Raw genomic sequence first — 16,060 nt, 5'->3', positions numbered from 1 at the left:
ACTTAACACTTACTAGCTGTGTGACCCTGGGCAAGTCACTTAACCCCAATTGCCTCACTAAAAAAAAACAACAAAAAAAACTGAACTAAGCATTGAATTTTTAATTCTATTTGCCAATTTGATGTGTGGTGAGAGGCAGTGTGGTATGATACAGTTATCCCTTCCACATCAAGACTTTCCCTGTTGTGGTTTTGATATATCATGGGTTGGCATAAGAAATTAAATGGAAATTTGGGGGGAATCTTATAGAAGCTTCAGACCACAGGTGAAGACCAGCAGACGACACAAAAAATTTAGAAACTCAGAAATGCACAAAATACATGTATAGTATTGTAGAATATAGCCTAGGATCAAATACTTAAGCCAAATTTCACAATAAGGTATGGGAAGCACCCCATAAAAGAAAAAGAAAAGAAAGCTTGGACTTTTTCTGGTACAAAGGAAGGACCAGAATTTTTTTTCCGATTTTCCAGATTGCAGGGATGCTGCACCTCTTCCCTCCCCACCCATCCCTTTTAGATGTGGAAGGGATACTGTAGACAGAGAGCTGGCCTTGAAACCAGGATGATCTGCTTCTGGAACATACTGGCAGTGTGATCTTGATCTTGGTGGAGTCACTTATCTCAGGGCTTTAAACAAGTCTGTACAAGTAAGGATCTAAATTGAAGAGAAGGTGCCAACCTCCATGGGAAGAGGAAGTTCCCTCATTCAGTATACTGAGGAAATCATGGGTCCCATTCCTCTCTTCCATGTGGTGTTGCCTCCAGGTTGGTTTTGATTATTAGTGAGGTTGAGCATTCTTACTGAGTTTCCCCTTTTGAAAGCCGTCGGTATCATCTGACCATTAATCCACTGTGGAAGTGGAATCTTTTTAATTTTTGGTAAAGTGAAGAGCCTTTGCCTTTCTCTGTCAGCACAAGTTTACAGTAAGTGGAGGAGGCCTGAATACCAGTGGCACTAAGACAGCGTCTCTCTTACATCACAACAGGAGGAGAAAGAGTCAGAAGACTGAGGGGTGTAGCGGTTGGGGCCTGGACTTGCATGTACTCGCTGGGTGACTTCGAGTACATCACTTGCCTTTTCCAAGCCTCAGTTTTCCTCATGTATAAAATTGGGTTGATAATCTTTTCCCTAGCCTAACTCCTGGGCTTATTATGTGAAAGACACTCACATTTCGCAGGATTTTTTCCATATAAATATTTTATTGTTTTCCAGTTACATTTAGAGATAGTTTTCAACATTTGTTTTTATAAAATTTCTAGTTTTTGTAGGATTTTTTCTACAGCAGAACCAGCGCTTAATTTTTTTGAAAAAAGTTTTTCCCCCACTTACATGTAAACAATTTTCAACATGTTTTTAAAAATGAGTCCCGGGGCAGCTGGATGGCACAGTGGATGGAGCACCGGCCCTGGATTTAGGAGTGCCTGAGTTCAAATCCGGCCTCAGACACTTAACACTTGCTGGCTGTGTGACCCTGGGCAAGTCACTTGACCCCAATTGCCTCACCAAAAAAAAAAAAAAAAATGAGTCCCAAATTCTCCCCTTTCCTCCTTACCCCCTGACTGAGAAGGCAGGAAATTTGATAAGGTTATATATGTATAGCATTTAATTTTTAATTCTTTTGTCCAGTTTGCTGGGTTATGAGGTGTTGAGAGGGACGGTGAGCTTGTACAACATGTCATTGTACAAGGACATAGTGCAAGGTGCCCTCTTAGAACTTGAGTAGGGCCAGCCCAGGACAAGGGCAGGGCAGGGCCATGGGTCCCGGTGCCTGGTAGGCCCCTTCTGGGCTCTTTTTGTGTCTGTCACTGTGTACAGGGACGGTTTGCAGACCTTTGGGCCGCCCAAACGTTTCTGTGTGGGGGAGGAGGAAGAGCTGTTTTCTGTTTCAGGGGTGTTCCGTGGTGGTTTCACATTGAGTGAGTGGAGAGTTAGCACTAAGTGGCTCCTTTTGTGCCCTTTGAAGTTTCCCTCAGCAGAGGTTGGTCCCCTCTCCCTTTCTTTCTCCACCCATCTGGTCCCTCTACTTCATTTCCTTCCCCCGGCCCCTTCCAATCCAGACCCCTGTCTCTGCCCTCCTGGTGTGTCTGCTTTTAAAAATTGTTATTGTTATTACTAATAACTCCTATTTACGGAGATCTTTGAGGTGGCTGAGGGCTTTCTCCGCCAAGAAATGTGAACTCCCAAGATTAACACAGTTTATTTTTTACAGTAGCCTCATGAGGTAGGTAGTGCTGAGATGTTTCTCCATGTTTTTCAGCTGGGGAAACAAGTTCACAGAGGAGGGCTGATTTGTTCAAGGTCACTCTCAGCCAATAAACAGCCCAGATTCAAATTCAGCTCTTCTGACTCTTGTTCCAGGGGCTCATTCACTATACTAACCTTTGTTTTGTGCAAGGGGTAGGGCAGTGACTGATAGATTGAGGTCCTGGAGGAGACTGGAATTAGATGGGATCCAGCAAACAGGGTGTGTGTGGGGGTATACAGAAGAGGGTACTGAGAAGAAGCTGGAGGGTCAGCTGTCCCTCTGAGAACTATGGAAAGGAGGAAAGGATATCCAATCAAAAGGCAAAAACAAGAGCAAAGCAACCAAGAGCTTTTCAGACAAGGAGAGAAGTTGAAGGTGGTGGGCCTGTCAGATGACCTAGATCTTTTCAATAAAGTGGAAATCCACAAGGGGAGTCTGGGAGTTTGGACTAGACCTTGAAGAGAGGAGTAAATTATTTACAGCCCTTGCTTGGAAAGTGATGGGGAGTGAGATGGATCAAGGGTTTGTCAATTGCAGAGATGGCCTAGCCTGGGGCTGACCCTGCTCCAGAGGGGATGGGTCTGGGAGTGTGTGTGTGTGTGTGTGTGTGTGTGTGTGTGTGTGTGTGGGTGGGTGGGTGGGGGGAGCATTACCTGGGACTGGGGACAGGACTGTTCTCTCTGACCCTGGGTAATAGCATTATAGTATCAGAGGCTGAGAGCTGGAAGGGACCTCAGAGACCTTCCATATTTTACAGAAGAGGAAACAGGTCCAGAGAGGGAGTAAGGGTAGAACCTGGCATTCTGTGTTGGTTCCTATGACTCCAAATCTAGTGTTCTTTCTACTGCACCACACTGCCTCTCACTAGGCTGAGTGCAGAGGCATATGATGCCAAAGGGCTGATGGGTGAGGGGGAGAGGGAGAGAAAGGGCAGGGAAGAGTTGAAAGACCCTTCAGTATGATGAAAAACTTTGTAACAATTGTCGTTCATTCGTGTCCAACCCTTCATGACCCTGTGGACCATAACATCCGTGGGGTTTTCTTGGCAAAGATACCAGAGTGGTTTGCCATTTCCTTCTCCAGGGGACTTAGGCAAATAGAGGTTAAATGACTTACCCAAGGTGACACAGCTAGTAAGTATCTGCGGTGGGATTTGAATGTAGGTCTTCTTGTCTCCAGGCCCGGTGCTCTATCCATTGAGCCATCTAGCTGCTGTTTTTGTACCCATTAGGGCTGTCCAAAACTGGAATGGCCTGCCTTGGTGAACTCTGTTATAGGAAATGTTTGAGCCAAAGGTAGAAAGATTTGCCTGTGATGAGAAAAGGATTTCTGCATGGGATGGGAGGTTAAATAATAACAATAGGAGCCATCATTGATATAACTAAGGTTTGCAATGCATTTTACAAATATTATCTCATCTTATTTGGGAGGTAATTGCTGATATTACACTCATTTTGTAGATAAGGGAACTGAGACCGATAGTTTAAGTGACTTACCCAAGGTCACCCAGGCAGTAAGTCTTTGAGGCAGGATTTGAACTCTTCCTGCCTCTGGGTTCACTGCACCACCTAGCTGCCCTGTGGTCCCACTTATTAAATGACCACTTTGTGTATTTTCTTTAAGAGTTTGCGATCATGGGTTGCTATGAGGGCAAATTGTGGATTCTCTTGAGTGTGCGTTAGGGCTGAGAGAGAAAGAGAGATCCAGGGCTTAAGATCTTGGGGCTCCAGCAGTTCCCAGGGATGCCCCTACCTGGTAGACATGCCCAGTGCAGAATAGCAGTGGGAGGGGATCACACGTCTAGCAACTGGATGTTCTCTGGGGTGGCCTCACCCTGACCTTTATTCCTTTCCATGTTATCACCTGTACTCCTGTTCCCCTTGAGATCTCTCTCCCATCTTTCTAGCAGCTGGGTCAGGGCCCCTATTTTCCTACACTCAGAAAGTTTTAATGTTCAAACCCACTTGGGCTTTTGAGAATTTCTCAAGGCAGAGGGTCTGTGGTAAAGCAGAGAACAAGGGTAAGAGACCCTGAGTCCCATCCCCATCTTGAATCCTGAATTGCTCACTGCCCCATCCTTCCCCATCTGTGGGTTCTTGAGTCTAGTTCTGGGTTGCGACAAGGGAGGCAGTGCAGAACGAGAGCTCTTCCCTGCTGGGTCATGTTTGGTCCTTCCCATTGGCTGAAATTGTTTTGCTATTCAGTCCATTTTCAAGCTCTGTTTGACCCCCCCCTTCTCCAGGGCCACCACTTTGGGGTAAATCTGGTGTTAACCTGGAAATTAAGGAAACAATCAATGTAGGAGAAATAAGGTCTTTAACCGGGGCAGAGGAACTATAGCTCGTGGTATCTCAAAGCTCAGAAGCTAGGAATACCCAAAAATGGGAACAGAGGACAGGGTTTTTAATAGGGTAACGGAACAAAAAGGGAACCAAAAGATGGCTCCAGAGTGACATATAGCTACTTAATGTAAATGAACCTTTGACAAATGAAATGGTAGAACTGCTCCTAAATTAAGTATAGGCGTTACTGACTCTGAATAGAAACTCCTTAATGTTGGTGGACTCTTTTTACATAATACCATAAAGTCCAGGGAGTAAGGTGGAGCACATTGGGAGGGGAGAAGTTACTTGGGGGAAGGTCCATAAGTCCATCAAGTCAGCCCCAGGCAGTTCCTTTGCCTGGGAAAGAGGGGAGTGGGTGGGGAATCAGTTCTCAGTAAATTTTGTAGTTCTCACTGGGATAAGAGTTCTGGTTGGGTTCTGGGAGGCCTTAGCGGTGATGTGATCCGGGGAGTGCCAAGAAGTCACCCCGCTCCCAACCCTCTACCAGCATCTCTCAGGAAATTTCCAAAATTCCACCATTACAGTGTCATTGCCATGGGAGTAAGCATTGTTCTCCCTGGGGTCTGCTTTTAAAAAGCAAGCCCGGCCCTTGGAGGGAGCTGACACTCTTTTCCCTAAATCGCAGGGGGACTGAATTTTCAGCAATTCTGCTTCCTCCCTGTGGGAAGGCAGGAGGCCAGGAGTGCAGGAAGAAGGCACCAAGAGGCTCCCTTACCACCGAGGACAAATCTCCTTTCTCTTAGCATGTTTGTGAGGCATATTTATAGCCTCCATGGTGTTTGCCTCCTACCTGAGGTTTGGGTGGGGTGGATTGGGCTCTCTCTCCTTGGCCACCGCTGCCTCCCACCAGACCAGAAGTTGATTGAGCAAAGGAGAAAGAGGGTATGTGTTGGGGGACATTTGCAGCTCCTTGTTCTCAGCCCTCACTTGGCCAGCAAGAAGCCACCTCAATCCCTATTCCCCCCACCCTCCACCCCCAGCACAAACACCACACAGAATCACAACTATTGGCTGGGGTTTGTTCAGAAGTACCTTGTGTTGAGAAAAAATGACTCACAAAGTGTCTCACCCTGCCTTCTCTCTCTCTCTCTGCGCGCCACCCCCCCCCCCCCACTCCAGTTTTTCCCAGGCATCTCCTCACCTGACTCTGCTCCCTAGCTCAGCATCTAAAGAAGGGAGGGTCAGGTCATGGGCAGGCATCAAGTCCCCATGGCTACTTCTTAACACTGGGACAAGCTCGGGAACCCCAGCAGACTTGGGGAGGCTTCTTTGTCCAATTGTTGGGCCCAATCATGGCCAGTCTTTGTGTCATGTTTGGGCTTGAGAATCGGGAAGAAGGCCTGATTATGTTTTCTCAAGCCGCTTGCGAGATTCAGGGTTGGAAAGGACCTTGGAGGTCATCCAGTCTAAGCTTATTTTGTGGAGAAGGAAACTGAGGTCCAGGGAGGAAAGGGACTTGCCTGAGCACATTCTACATAGCAAGGCCAGGATCTGAATTTAGCTTCTCAGACTCCACAGCCATTGTTCTTTCCAACAGGCCATGCCAAACAGAGAGGGATGCTTTGTTGGGGGTTATAATTACAATGATCTTTTGTTTCTTACATTTTTTTGTCTTAGCTTTTAAAAAATTTGATAGCTTTTTTTTTTTGACAAAGCCTTCATTTCTGTACAATTTTTCCCCCTTTTCTCTTTTTCATGATTACTATTGTTAACTGTTTCCCTTCCATCCTATTCCCTTCCCCATGATACTTATTCTATTATCTATCTTCTTTCACTCTATCCCTCTTCAAAAGGGATTTGCTTCTGTCTGTCCCCTCCCCCAATCTGCCCTTCCTTCTTTTGCCCCTCTCTCTTTATCCCACCCACTTGAGTGTGTATGTTATTCCTTCCTTGAGCCAATTCTGATGAGTGTTAGGCTCATTTACTGCCCAGATTAAATAGGTTACTCCACCCTGTTGGGTGTGTGTGTGTGTTAATCCCTCCTTGAGGCTACTCTGATGAGTTTAAGGTCTTTGAGCCTTTTCTGATGAGTATAAAGTTCATTTACTGCCCTGCTCCTTCCCTATCTCTTCCCCCCACTCCATAAGCCTTTTCGCTTTCTTTCAGGTAGGATTTTACCCCATGCTACCTCTGCCCTTCCCCCTCCCCCAGTGCATTCCCCATCCCCCTCAATTTAGTCCTAAAGATGTCATCCTGGGGCAGCTAGGTGACACAATGGGCAAAGCATCCACCCTGGGCCCAGGGGGATCACAGCCAAAACCTGGCCTCCCTGTAGTCTCCCCCCTGCCAAAGGCTCAGCCCTCTCACCAGACTGTGAGCTTAGTTCCAAACTACACTGGCGCTTCAGCTGATTCAGAGGCTGGGGCGGGGGCATGGGGGGGTAGGGGTGGTCTCTTTCTCTGGTGAGGCCTTCCTGGGACTAGATCTTTGTCCGGGTGACTGTGGGGTTGGGTTCCACTCCTGTCTCAATGCAGCTCCCTCCTTCTGACCTTCCAAGCCATTCTTGGTTAGAAGATGATTTCAGCACATTCTTCTGTGGGTTTTGCTGCTCCAGGCATTGTCCTGTGGCATTATTTTTTGGAGCAATCCTGTCATGTGTTCGAGATCCCTGATCTTGGCCAAAGCCTTCATTTCCGAATGGTGTTCCTTGTACCAAAAAAGAAAAAAAGGCAGGTCAGCAAAACAAGCAACATGGCCAAGTCTGACAGTCTGTGCAGTATTACACGCCCATAGGCCCCTATCCCTTCAGAGAAGGGAGGGATATGCATTTTCTCAGCTCTTTTCTGGGGTTAAGTGAACAGTGGCCTTTAATTTTTTTTTCTATTGATATCTTCTGTTTTTATATCACCAAAATTTCCTTCTGTGGCCCTCTCCCTTCTCCCTGAGCTGTCCTATACAGCAAAAGTGGTTTTTTCTTTGTTTTAAAGAAAAAAAAAAAGAGGAAAAAACATCAGCTAAATTAGTCAACATGAAAAAAAAAATCTGACAATTTGTGCAACATTCCACGCCCCTGGACTCCCCACCCCTGCAAAGAAATGGGGAGGAGGTACACAGTGAGATAATTTCTACATAGTCTCTTCCACACTCAAGGCTTGTTCCAGCCTTCAGGCCTTTGCCCATGTCGTTTCTTCTCCTGAGAATACTCCTCCTCACCTCTAGCCATATTTTACTAGTCCTTCCAGACTCATCTTGTAGAATCATAGAGGTTTGGGAATTGAGAAGGGCCTTAAAGGCTGTCTGGTAGAAACTCCCCTGCCCCACAAACACCCTTAAGGATGTTGTCATCTGCTAGAGAAGTAGAAAGATGTAGCAAATGACACGGGGCTTAGGATAAGTCAGAAGAAGTTTCTCCTGTGAGAAGCAAAACCAAAGATGACCAAATAACAGGACAGACATATTGAGGAATGAAGGGACCCTTAAAGTATAGATTGGCCAACTAGATATCAGGAAGGACGTACCTAAGTAGTGAGGGGAGATAAAATACTATTTCAAGTAAATGAATTAGGTGTGGCTACTACCTGACTAGATCTAGGAGAAAGAGATAACCCCAGAGGTTAGGACCGTCATTCAAAAAAAAAAAAAAAAAAAACCCCCCTCCCCCTGGAAGCATCCAAACTTTCCCCACCCCAAAAAAGGAATTTTTCCATTTTCAGGTGGTCACCCCTTCTATCCTCTATAAAAGCTTTTGCCTTCTGTTATGGAGGAGGATGTTTCTAAACCACCTTTTCCCTGGGGGTGAAGTCTTTGACTTCCCATGCAGTCGCTTTTTCTAGTGCCAAATAAAAGACCATTTTAGTTCGAATTGGACCATGTGTGGAAAGTGTAATCCTTTATACAGGCATATTTAAGGGCCCCCTCCCCCCCCCCCCCACACCTTTCCCCCTCATGACACTAAGTAGAAAAGATGATGGATTTGAAATCAGGGGCCTTGTTTTGAATCTCAGCTCTGCCACTTGTCTATGTCCCTCACAAAGAAACCCATTCCTTTAGAAAAGGCCCTTCTCATTGCACTCTGCTGTGACTGGCTTCTCTCTTCTCAGAACTCAGAATTTCTGAGCGTTGGGAGGAACCTTGGAGTTAATCTAGTCCAATCAGTTCTTGGTCAGGAAGCTCCTCTCTGCCGTCCCTGACAAGCAACCATTCCAGCCCCCACTGGAGAACATCACTGATGGAAGCCTCTTCTACTTCTGGACAGCTCCAGTGTTGTCATTGGCCTCTGTGAAATTTCCCCATCACTCCCAATTCTGCCCTCTGGGGCCTTGGCTCCAGAATGGGCCTCTGATCAACTTCTTTTTTCCATGTGGAAAATCCCTAGTTCCCTTCATCTGTTCTTCATGTGGCCTTGGTGCCTTATAACATTTAGAATCACACAATTTAGCACTAAATGTCATAGTATGGGAGCAGTTAGGCAGTGCAGTGGATAGAGCACTGGTCCTGGAGTCAGGAGGACCTGAGTTCAAATCCAGCCTCAGGAACTTACTAGCTGTGGGACCCTGAACAAGTCACTTAACCCCAATTATCCCCTGCCAAATGTCATAGTATATATAAACCCTGTTCCTCATACTTGAATGAGGGCTTTTTGATAGCTGTGAATGTCTCTGTCTCCGCCTCTTTCACTACTATAGTGATGCCCCAAGTGTAGAGATGGACTTATGTAAGGGCTGGGAAAGAGGGGAAAGACTTCAGTACAAATGGCTTGGTTGGGATCCTAAGGTCACAAATTTATAGCCAGAAAGGACCTCAGAGGTCTTCTAGTTCACCCCCTTCATTTTACAGATGAGGGAGTGGAAGCCCAGAGGGGGGGGGGAACTCCCCCAAGGTCACACAGGTAGGCAGGAGCAGTTGAGAAGTTCCAGATCCCAATCTAGATTCTAGATCCCAAGTTCTCTCTACTTTGCCCCACTAGCACTTGTCTAGAGCCAAGATAATTGCCAGTCTCTCACCTGACTTGGCCCTTTTCCTTTTTCACAGTTGATATTCGTGAAATCAAAGAGATCCGTCCCGGGAAGACCTCTCGTGACTTTGACCGTTACCAGGAGGACCCGGCTTTCCGGCCTGATCAGTCCCATTGCTTTGTCATCCTGTATGGCATGGAATTCCGCCTGAAAACTCTGAGTCTGCAAGGTGAGGGGCGGGAGAGCCTGGGCACAGCAGTCCAGGGGGAAGTAGGTGTGTCTGGTGGTTTTGTGGAGATGGGGCAGCCATGGCCATGGGCCATTCTGTTTTCTCTTTGTCCCACAGCCACCTCGGAAGATGAAGTGAACATGTGGATCAAAGGGTTGAACTGGCTCGTGACTGACACTGTCCAAGCTGCCACACCTCTGCAGATCGAGAGGTGGGTCCCCTCTGGGCCAGCTTGCTCCTTGGTGTCCCAGGGTGGGGGGATGGTAGGGAAGGACCGTGGGGCAAGTTTCTTCCCTATAGGGAAGATGCAGGGGACTCTAGGATTCACTGGTGTATTGATGGTGACCTAAGCCTGGTGGCCTGAGGCCCTCTGAGCAGAGACCAGTCTCAATCTGTCTGCTTTGTCTTAGGTGGCTCCGGAAGCAGTTCTACTCAGTAGATCGGAATCGGGAAGAGAGGTGAGTGGGGCCTAGGAAGTGTGATGCTGAGGTGGGTGACCTGGCTCTCAGGTACCACAGGTACACCCTGGGGAGGGGTAGAAATGGTGGCGGAGCTATGGAATGGGCCCACAGGCTCATTGAACACAAGGTGAATGAAGGATGAGTGGGGTATCTTTGTCACTTTAGGATTTCTGCCAAGGATCTTAAGAACATGTTGTCCCAGGTCAACTACCGAGTTCCCAACATGCGGTTCCTGAGGGAACGGTTGACGGTAAGGCTTGTCTCCCTGTCTGTCTGGTGCTGGCCAGCACCATGGAGCCTGGGGATTCAGAATTGGCGCTGGCAGAGAAGTTCCCAGTAGGGGTGGTGCGGATTTGTGCACACCCTCAGAGTGGACACCCCCCCACCCCCCAGGAGCCTCAGATGAAGAGGCATGAGAGGAGGCCTGCATGTTGCCCTGGGTTTTACTCAGTCTCCCTCCTCCCTGACTCTCTTGGCCTCGGGACCCCTGGGATGACCTGTGGGCCCATGCTTTGCCAGGACCTGGAGCAGCGGAGTGGGGACATCACCTACGGACAGTTTGCACAACTCTACCGGAGCCTCATGTTTGGTGCCCAGAAAACGGTGAGGGCCTCTCCAATTCTCCTCCAGTGTCTGGCTTTGGAGCTCCCTCCTGACACACTCCCCCCCCTTATATGTAATTGTACCCCCATGTCTCTGTTGCTTCAGAGGCCACTCTCATTGGTGGAATCCAATAAACATTTATCCAGTGTCTGCCATAGGGGGAAAGGAAGGGACTGAGCATTTATGAAGGGCCTGCTATGTGTGAAGGCATTGCTAATAAGCATTTTACAAATATCATGCCATTTGATCCTCATCATGGTGAGGCAGTCTATAAGAATAATAGCTAGTACTTATATAGTGCTTCAAAGTTTGCAAAGTGCTTTATAGATATTTCATTCAATCCTCAGAACAATCCTGAGGAGGGGTAGGTGGCATTATGATGCCCATTTTATAGATGAGGAAACTGAGGCAGATGGAAGTTAAGTGACTTGCCCAGGGTCACATAGCTGGTAAATGTTTGAGGCAGGAATCAGATTTAAGTGCAGAGCTCTATCCGCTGCACCACCAAGGAAAAACTCTGTATTTAGAGTGACCTTATTCCCAGCTGGGCTCCTCCTTTTTTTTTTTTTTTTTTTAGTGAGACAATTGACGTTAAGTGACTTGCCCAGGGTCACACAGCTAGTAAGTGTTAAGTGTCTAAGGCCAGATTTGAACTCAGGTACTCCTGACTCAAGGGCTGGTGTTCTATCCACTGCGCCACCTAGCTGCCCCAAAGTTTCTTTTTGTTTTTGTTTGGTTTTTTTGGGGGGGGTTTGGTGAGACAGTTGGGGTTAAGTTGGGCTCCTTCTTACTGTGGGCAAAGTATAGGGCCTCCCTTTTCTCATCTGTAAGATATGATTGCAGGACTAGCTAATTGCTCGGGTTCCTGATAGTCTGTGGTTCTGAGTTAGATACTAGAATACAGAGGAGCTCCCATCTGAGACCCTCTAACTCCCATTTCCTTGAAGTCTGTTTCTGTTCTCCCTACCCCCATTCCTAGGGCATCCATGAGCCCCATCTCCAGTCCCCTTCTCCTGATCTGGCTTTGTCTCCCACAGATGGATCTTCCTTTCCTGGAAGCTGGGACCCTGAGGTTTGTGGGGCATGGATGGCTTCCCTCCCTTCCTCTTTACCCCTCTCCCTTTTGGTGTGGTGGGCTGGGGGTGGAGAGGGGAAGGAGGAGGTAGCGGGGAGGACAGAATCATTCATAGCATTAAGATTTTCCTCAGGGCCCTGGATACTACAAGGCCTTCCAAGGAAAGAGGAACACTGCCTTGTAGGTCCCGTACATAGGCCGTCTCCCCCGGTTGGTCCAACGGACAGAGGATTTGGATTCAGAGCTTCTGGATTCAAACCTTGTTTCTGTTCCTTAATATATGACCTCGGGCAAGTCACACTCATCCTTTCTGGGCCTTAATTTCCCTCTCTTTAAAATGAGGTACTTTGACGAGCTCTCTGTCGTCCCTTTCTCTTCTAAATTCAGTGATTCTACAAGTTGAGACCCTAATCTCTCCTTCCCTTTTTCCCATCTCCAGGGGTGGGGATCGGCCTGAGCTCTGCAGAGTGTCCCTGTCGGAGTTCCAGCAGTTTCTCCTGGAATACCAGGGGGTATGGGTGGGCCAAGGGCCGGGGGAGCTGGGGGAGGGAGAGGCTCTCTCCTGGTCAGAGCACTTAAACCTAAGAGAAATGACCTTGAGCTTGACCTGGCTAGGGGATTGACACATTCTCTGTGGCAGGCTGGGCTTGGGGAATGGGTTGAGGCCACAGCTTTAGTGTGGCCTGACTTTTGAAGGTTTTAGGGGAAGTGGCTCTCCGGAAGGTATTAGGACCAGGAAGGGGCCTTTGGATCACTCACTGTCCTCATAGGTGTCTGCCAAGGTGCCAGGGCAGGTTGTGGGCTGGGTTGGAAGACCGGAGGCTCCTTGTACCTTACATCATTCCTTTGGCTGTAGGAACTGTGGGCCACTGACAGGCTCCAGGTACAGGAGTTCATGCTCAGCTTCCTCCAAGACCCACTTCGGGAGATTGAGGAGCCTTACTTCTTCCTGGATGAGGTGAGCCCCATACAGAATCTAAGGGTTCCTTACAGGGCTTTCAGTCCGCCCACTTCAGGAATCTTCTCTACAGCATCCCCAATGAAGGAGTATCCAATTTTGGCTTGAATATTTGCAGTGACAGGCAGCTCCCTATTTCCCAAGGAAATCCTAATTATATTAGCAAGTTCTTACTTACATGGACTGAAAGTCAAATTTCTGTAGCTTTTCCTTGTAGATCCTAGTTAAGAGTTAATAGGGGCAGCTAGGTGGCGCAGTGGATAGAGCACCAGCCCTTGAGTCAGGAGTACCTGAGTTCAAATCTGGCCTCAGACACTTAACACTTATTAGCTGTGTGACCCTGGGCAAGTCACTTAACCCCAATTGCCTCACTTAAAAAAAAAAGTTAATAAAAGCCACCATTTATATAGTACTTTAAAGTCTGTGAAAAAGAGTATATGGTGTTTTAGAAATCTCTCATTTTATCCTCCCAACATTCTGGGATTTGGGGCTATTATTAGCTTCATCTTACAGGTAAGGAAACTGAGATAAACAAAGGTTTAAGTGACTCCTCACACTGCAAGTAAGAGCCTGAGGCTGGATTTGAATTTGTTGTCCTGACTCCAAGTCCAGGGCTCTGTCTTGTAACTAGCTGCCTAGTTATGCCCTTGTGAATTGGGTTGAACAAAGAGAGTCGCTCTTTCATGGGATAAACAAAACACACTCAGTACTTTCAGCTGCCAGCCAGGGCTCAGAGTTCTTGCCCAGACTGGGTTCTTGTAAAGGGGAAAGCTGGAGGAAGGGGGGACACTGGGCCTCACAGATGGGAAAGGGGGGCAGGGGCAGGGGGAGCAGTTTGTCCCCCAAAGTGAAGTCATACCACCCTGTGGCTGGTCTGGGCTGACCCAGCAGTGCCTAGACCTGCTACACCCCCTGCTCCCTCCTGGGAGCCATGAGCCCAGGCCCTCCTTTGGAGTAGTGTTCACACTGCTGGGAATTAAATTTCTTTCCCCATATGTTTTGGGGCAGTTTGTTACCTTCCTGTTTTCCAAAGAGAACAACATCTGGAACTCCCAACTGGATTCAGTGTGTGTGGACACCATGAACAATCCCCTGTCTCAGTATTGGATCTCTTCATCCCACAACACGTGAGGACCTGTGGGCTGATGGATGGGAGGGTCCCAGGCGTGTTCTCTTCTCCCTTCTTCCCAGCATCCCTTTTCCCTTATCTCTGCCCTGGGAGGAGAGGAACCCAGCTGGACGCCGGCTGATGGGCTGAGGGAAGGAAGTTTTGCCCCTTTGCTTGGCCTGACTACCACAACACAAATTCCATCCACAAATAATAGGTACCTGACTGGGGATCAGTTTTCCAGTGAGTCCTCGTTGGAGGCCTACGCACGGTGTCTTCGTATGGGTTGTCGATGCATTGAGTGTGAGTCAGGTTAGGGGCGGGGTTGTGGGATTGTAGGGAGCGTTATAGTTGGTTAGTATATGGGACTGTAGTGAAAGAAGTGGAGAGGTGCCTTAGCTTTGGGTCTACCTGGACTGAACCACTATTGTCTCTCCCCATGACCCTTGAAGTGGACTGTTGGGATGGACCGGATGGGATGCCTGTCATTTACCATGGACATACCCTCACCACCAAGATCAAATTCTCTGATGTTCTGCACACCATTAAGGAGCACGCATTTGTGACCTCAGAGTGAGTGGAGTGGGATGGGGAGTGGTGAGGGGCAAAGTGAGGGGAGTGGGAAGGGGCAGGGAATATGAATCAGCATGGGGGCTCCAGGTAAGAGTCTTAGAGGGGAGGGGGGACTCACTTCCTAGAGCTCAGCAGGCTGGGGGAGTCACCCCTGCTTCCATTGAGTCACTGAGACTCAAAGCCTACAGCTGTCTTTTCTCAAAGAACATCAGAGCTGAAAGAGACCTCAAAGGGCATCTAGTCCCATCCCTTCTAGATGTGTATTCCTTCAGACAGATGAGAAGGGAAAGTTGTGTAGAGGCAAGGGCTGGGGGCTAGGACTCAGAAAAACTGGGTTCTAGTCCCTGCTTGGCCGCTATCTTTCTGTGTAGCCTGGGGCAAGTTGATTTGCCTCTCTGATCTCCAGTTTTCCCATCTGTGAAATGGAGTTGCATTAGATGATTATTTAGGACCTTTCCAGTTCTAATGGTCTAGGCAACTTGCCTAAGGTTGTACAAGTAAGTTAGTGGCAGAACAGAGACTTGAACCTAGTTTTCTTGTCTCCCAGTCCAGTGTTCTGGTGTGCTACGCTGACTCTTCTTACATTCAAGTCCTATTCATTCTACCTGTTTATCATGTGTCAGACTAAAATATGAACAGATTCCTGGCCGCATATTGACTTAGATAACCGCAAATTACCATTATCTATGTTATACTGTATTTACATATATTTTTTTTGTTAAACATTTCTTAATTATGTTTTATCCTGGTTTACACTTCCTTTCCCATTGATCTCCTTTCTTTCTATTTCTTTGTCATTCCTTATGTTATTGTTATAGTAGGCTATTTACTAGTTAGTGTCCTTGACTCCAGTCTCTCCTCAACCAATCCTTTCTGCCCATAGCTGCCAACTTGATCTTCTGAGTCACTTACTCTCTCTAGGCCCCAGTTTCCTCTTCTTCAGAATGGGAGGATTGCTAAAGTCCAGATGATTGCTAAAGTCTTTTTCAGCAATAATATCCTAATTGTATCCCTGTACAAAAAACTTTCCATGGTTACCAGTTGTCTTTCCTTCCAGGTACCCAGTTTGGCATCCTTAGAGTTGGCCTTGACTTCTTCCATTTCTCACCCCTCGTTATCCAATCACTTGCCAAGTGTTGCCAATTCTACTTTCACAATATAAAACAATAATAATGATGTTAATAATTCTTTCACAATATACAACAATGATGATGATGATTCATAAATATCACAATGATGATAATTATAATAATAAAAATGGCTAGCATTTATATGGTACCTACTATGTGCTAAGCTCTGTATTAAGTAATTTACAAATATCTCATTTGATCTTCACAATGACCTTGCAAGGTAGGTGATGTTATTATCCCCATTTTACAGTTGAGGAAACTGAGGCAAACAGAGGGTAAATGACTTGCCCAAGGACATAAAGCTAGCAAGTGTCTGCAGCTGGTCTCCCTCACCACTCTATCCACTGTAACACCTAGTTGCTGAATTTATCCTAAATCCATCACCCTCCCTCATGAGGCTACCAGCCTTGTCCTGGCCTTTCCTGCAGTAGCCTC

General features: G+C 47.3%; 1 protein-coding gene across 9 annotated transcripts in view; it reads left to right on the top strand.

Moving 5' to 3' along the window:
- PLCG1 (phospholipase C gamma 1) overlaps nucleotides 1-16,060 on the top strand; it is a 90,558-nt gene that overhangs the window by 35,151 nt on the left and 39,347 nt on the right. For all 9 annotated transcript variants that reach the window (XM_043990114.1, XM_043990113.1, XM_043990112.1 and 6 more), the window contains exons 4-14: nucleotides 9,565-9,717; nucleotides 9,835-9,928; nucleotides 10,128-10,175; nucleotides 10,344-10,428; nucleotides 10,698-10,781; nucleotides 11,819-11,853; nucleotides 12,296-12,368; nucleotides 12,713-12,814; nucleotides 13,823-13,941; nucleotides 14,140-14,225; nucleotides 14,375-14,495. In XM_043990114.1, coding sequence (XP_043846049.1) covers nucleotides 9,565-9,717; nucleotides 9,835-9,928; nucleotides 10,128-10,175; nucleotides 10,344-10,428; nucleotides 10,698-10,781; nucleotides 11,819-11,853; nucleotides 12,296-12,368; nucleotides 12,713-12,814; nucleotides 13,823-13,941; nucleotides 14,140-14,225; nucleotides 14,375-14,495 — 1,000 coding nt within the window. The remainder of the gene's footprint in view (nucleotides 1-9,564; nucleotides 9,718-9,834; nucleotides 9,929-10,127; nucleotides 10,176-10,343; nucleotides 10,429-10,697; nucleotides 10,782-11,818; nucleotides 11,854-12,295; nucleotides 12,369-12,712; nucleotides 12,815-13,822; nucleotides 13,942-14,139; nucleotides 14,226-14,374; nucleotides 14,496-16,060) is intronic.

The sequence above is a fragment of the Dromiciops gliroides genome, chromosome 2, assembly GCF_019393635.1.
Source record: "Dromiciops gliroides isolate mDroGli1 chromosome 2, mDroGli1.pri, whole genome shotgun sequence".
Taxonomy (NCBI): domain Eukaryota; kingdom Metazoa; phylum Chordata; class Mammalia; order Microbiotheria; family Microbiotheriidae; genus Dromiciops; species Dromiciops gliroides.
This window is presented reverse-complemented; position numbering and strand designations above follow the sequence as displayed.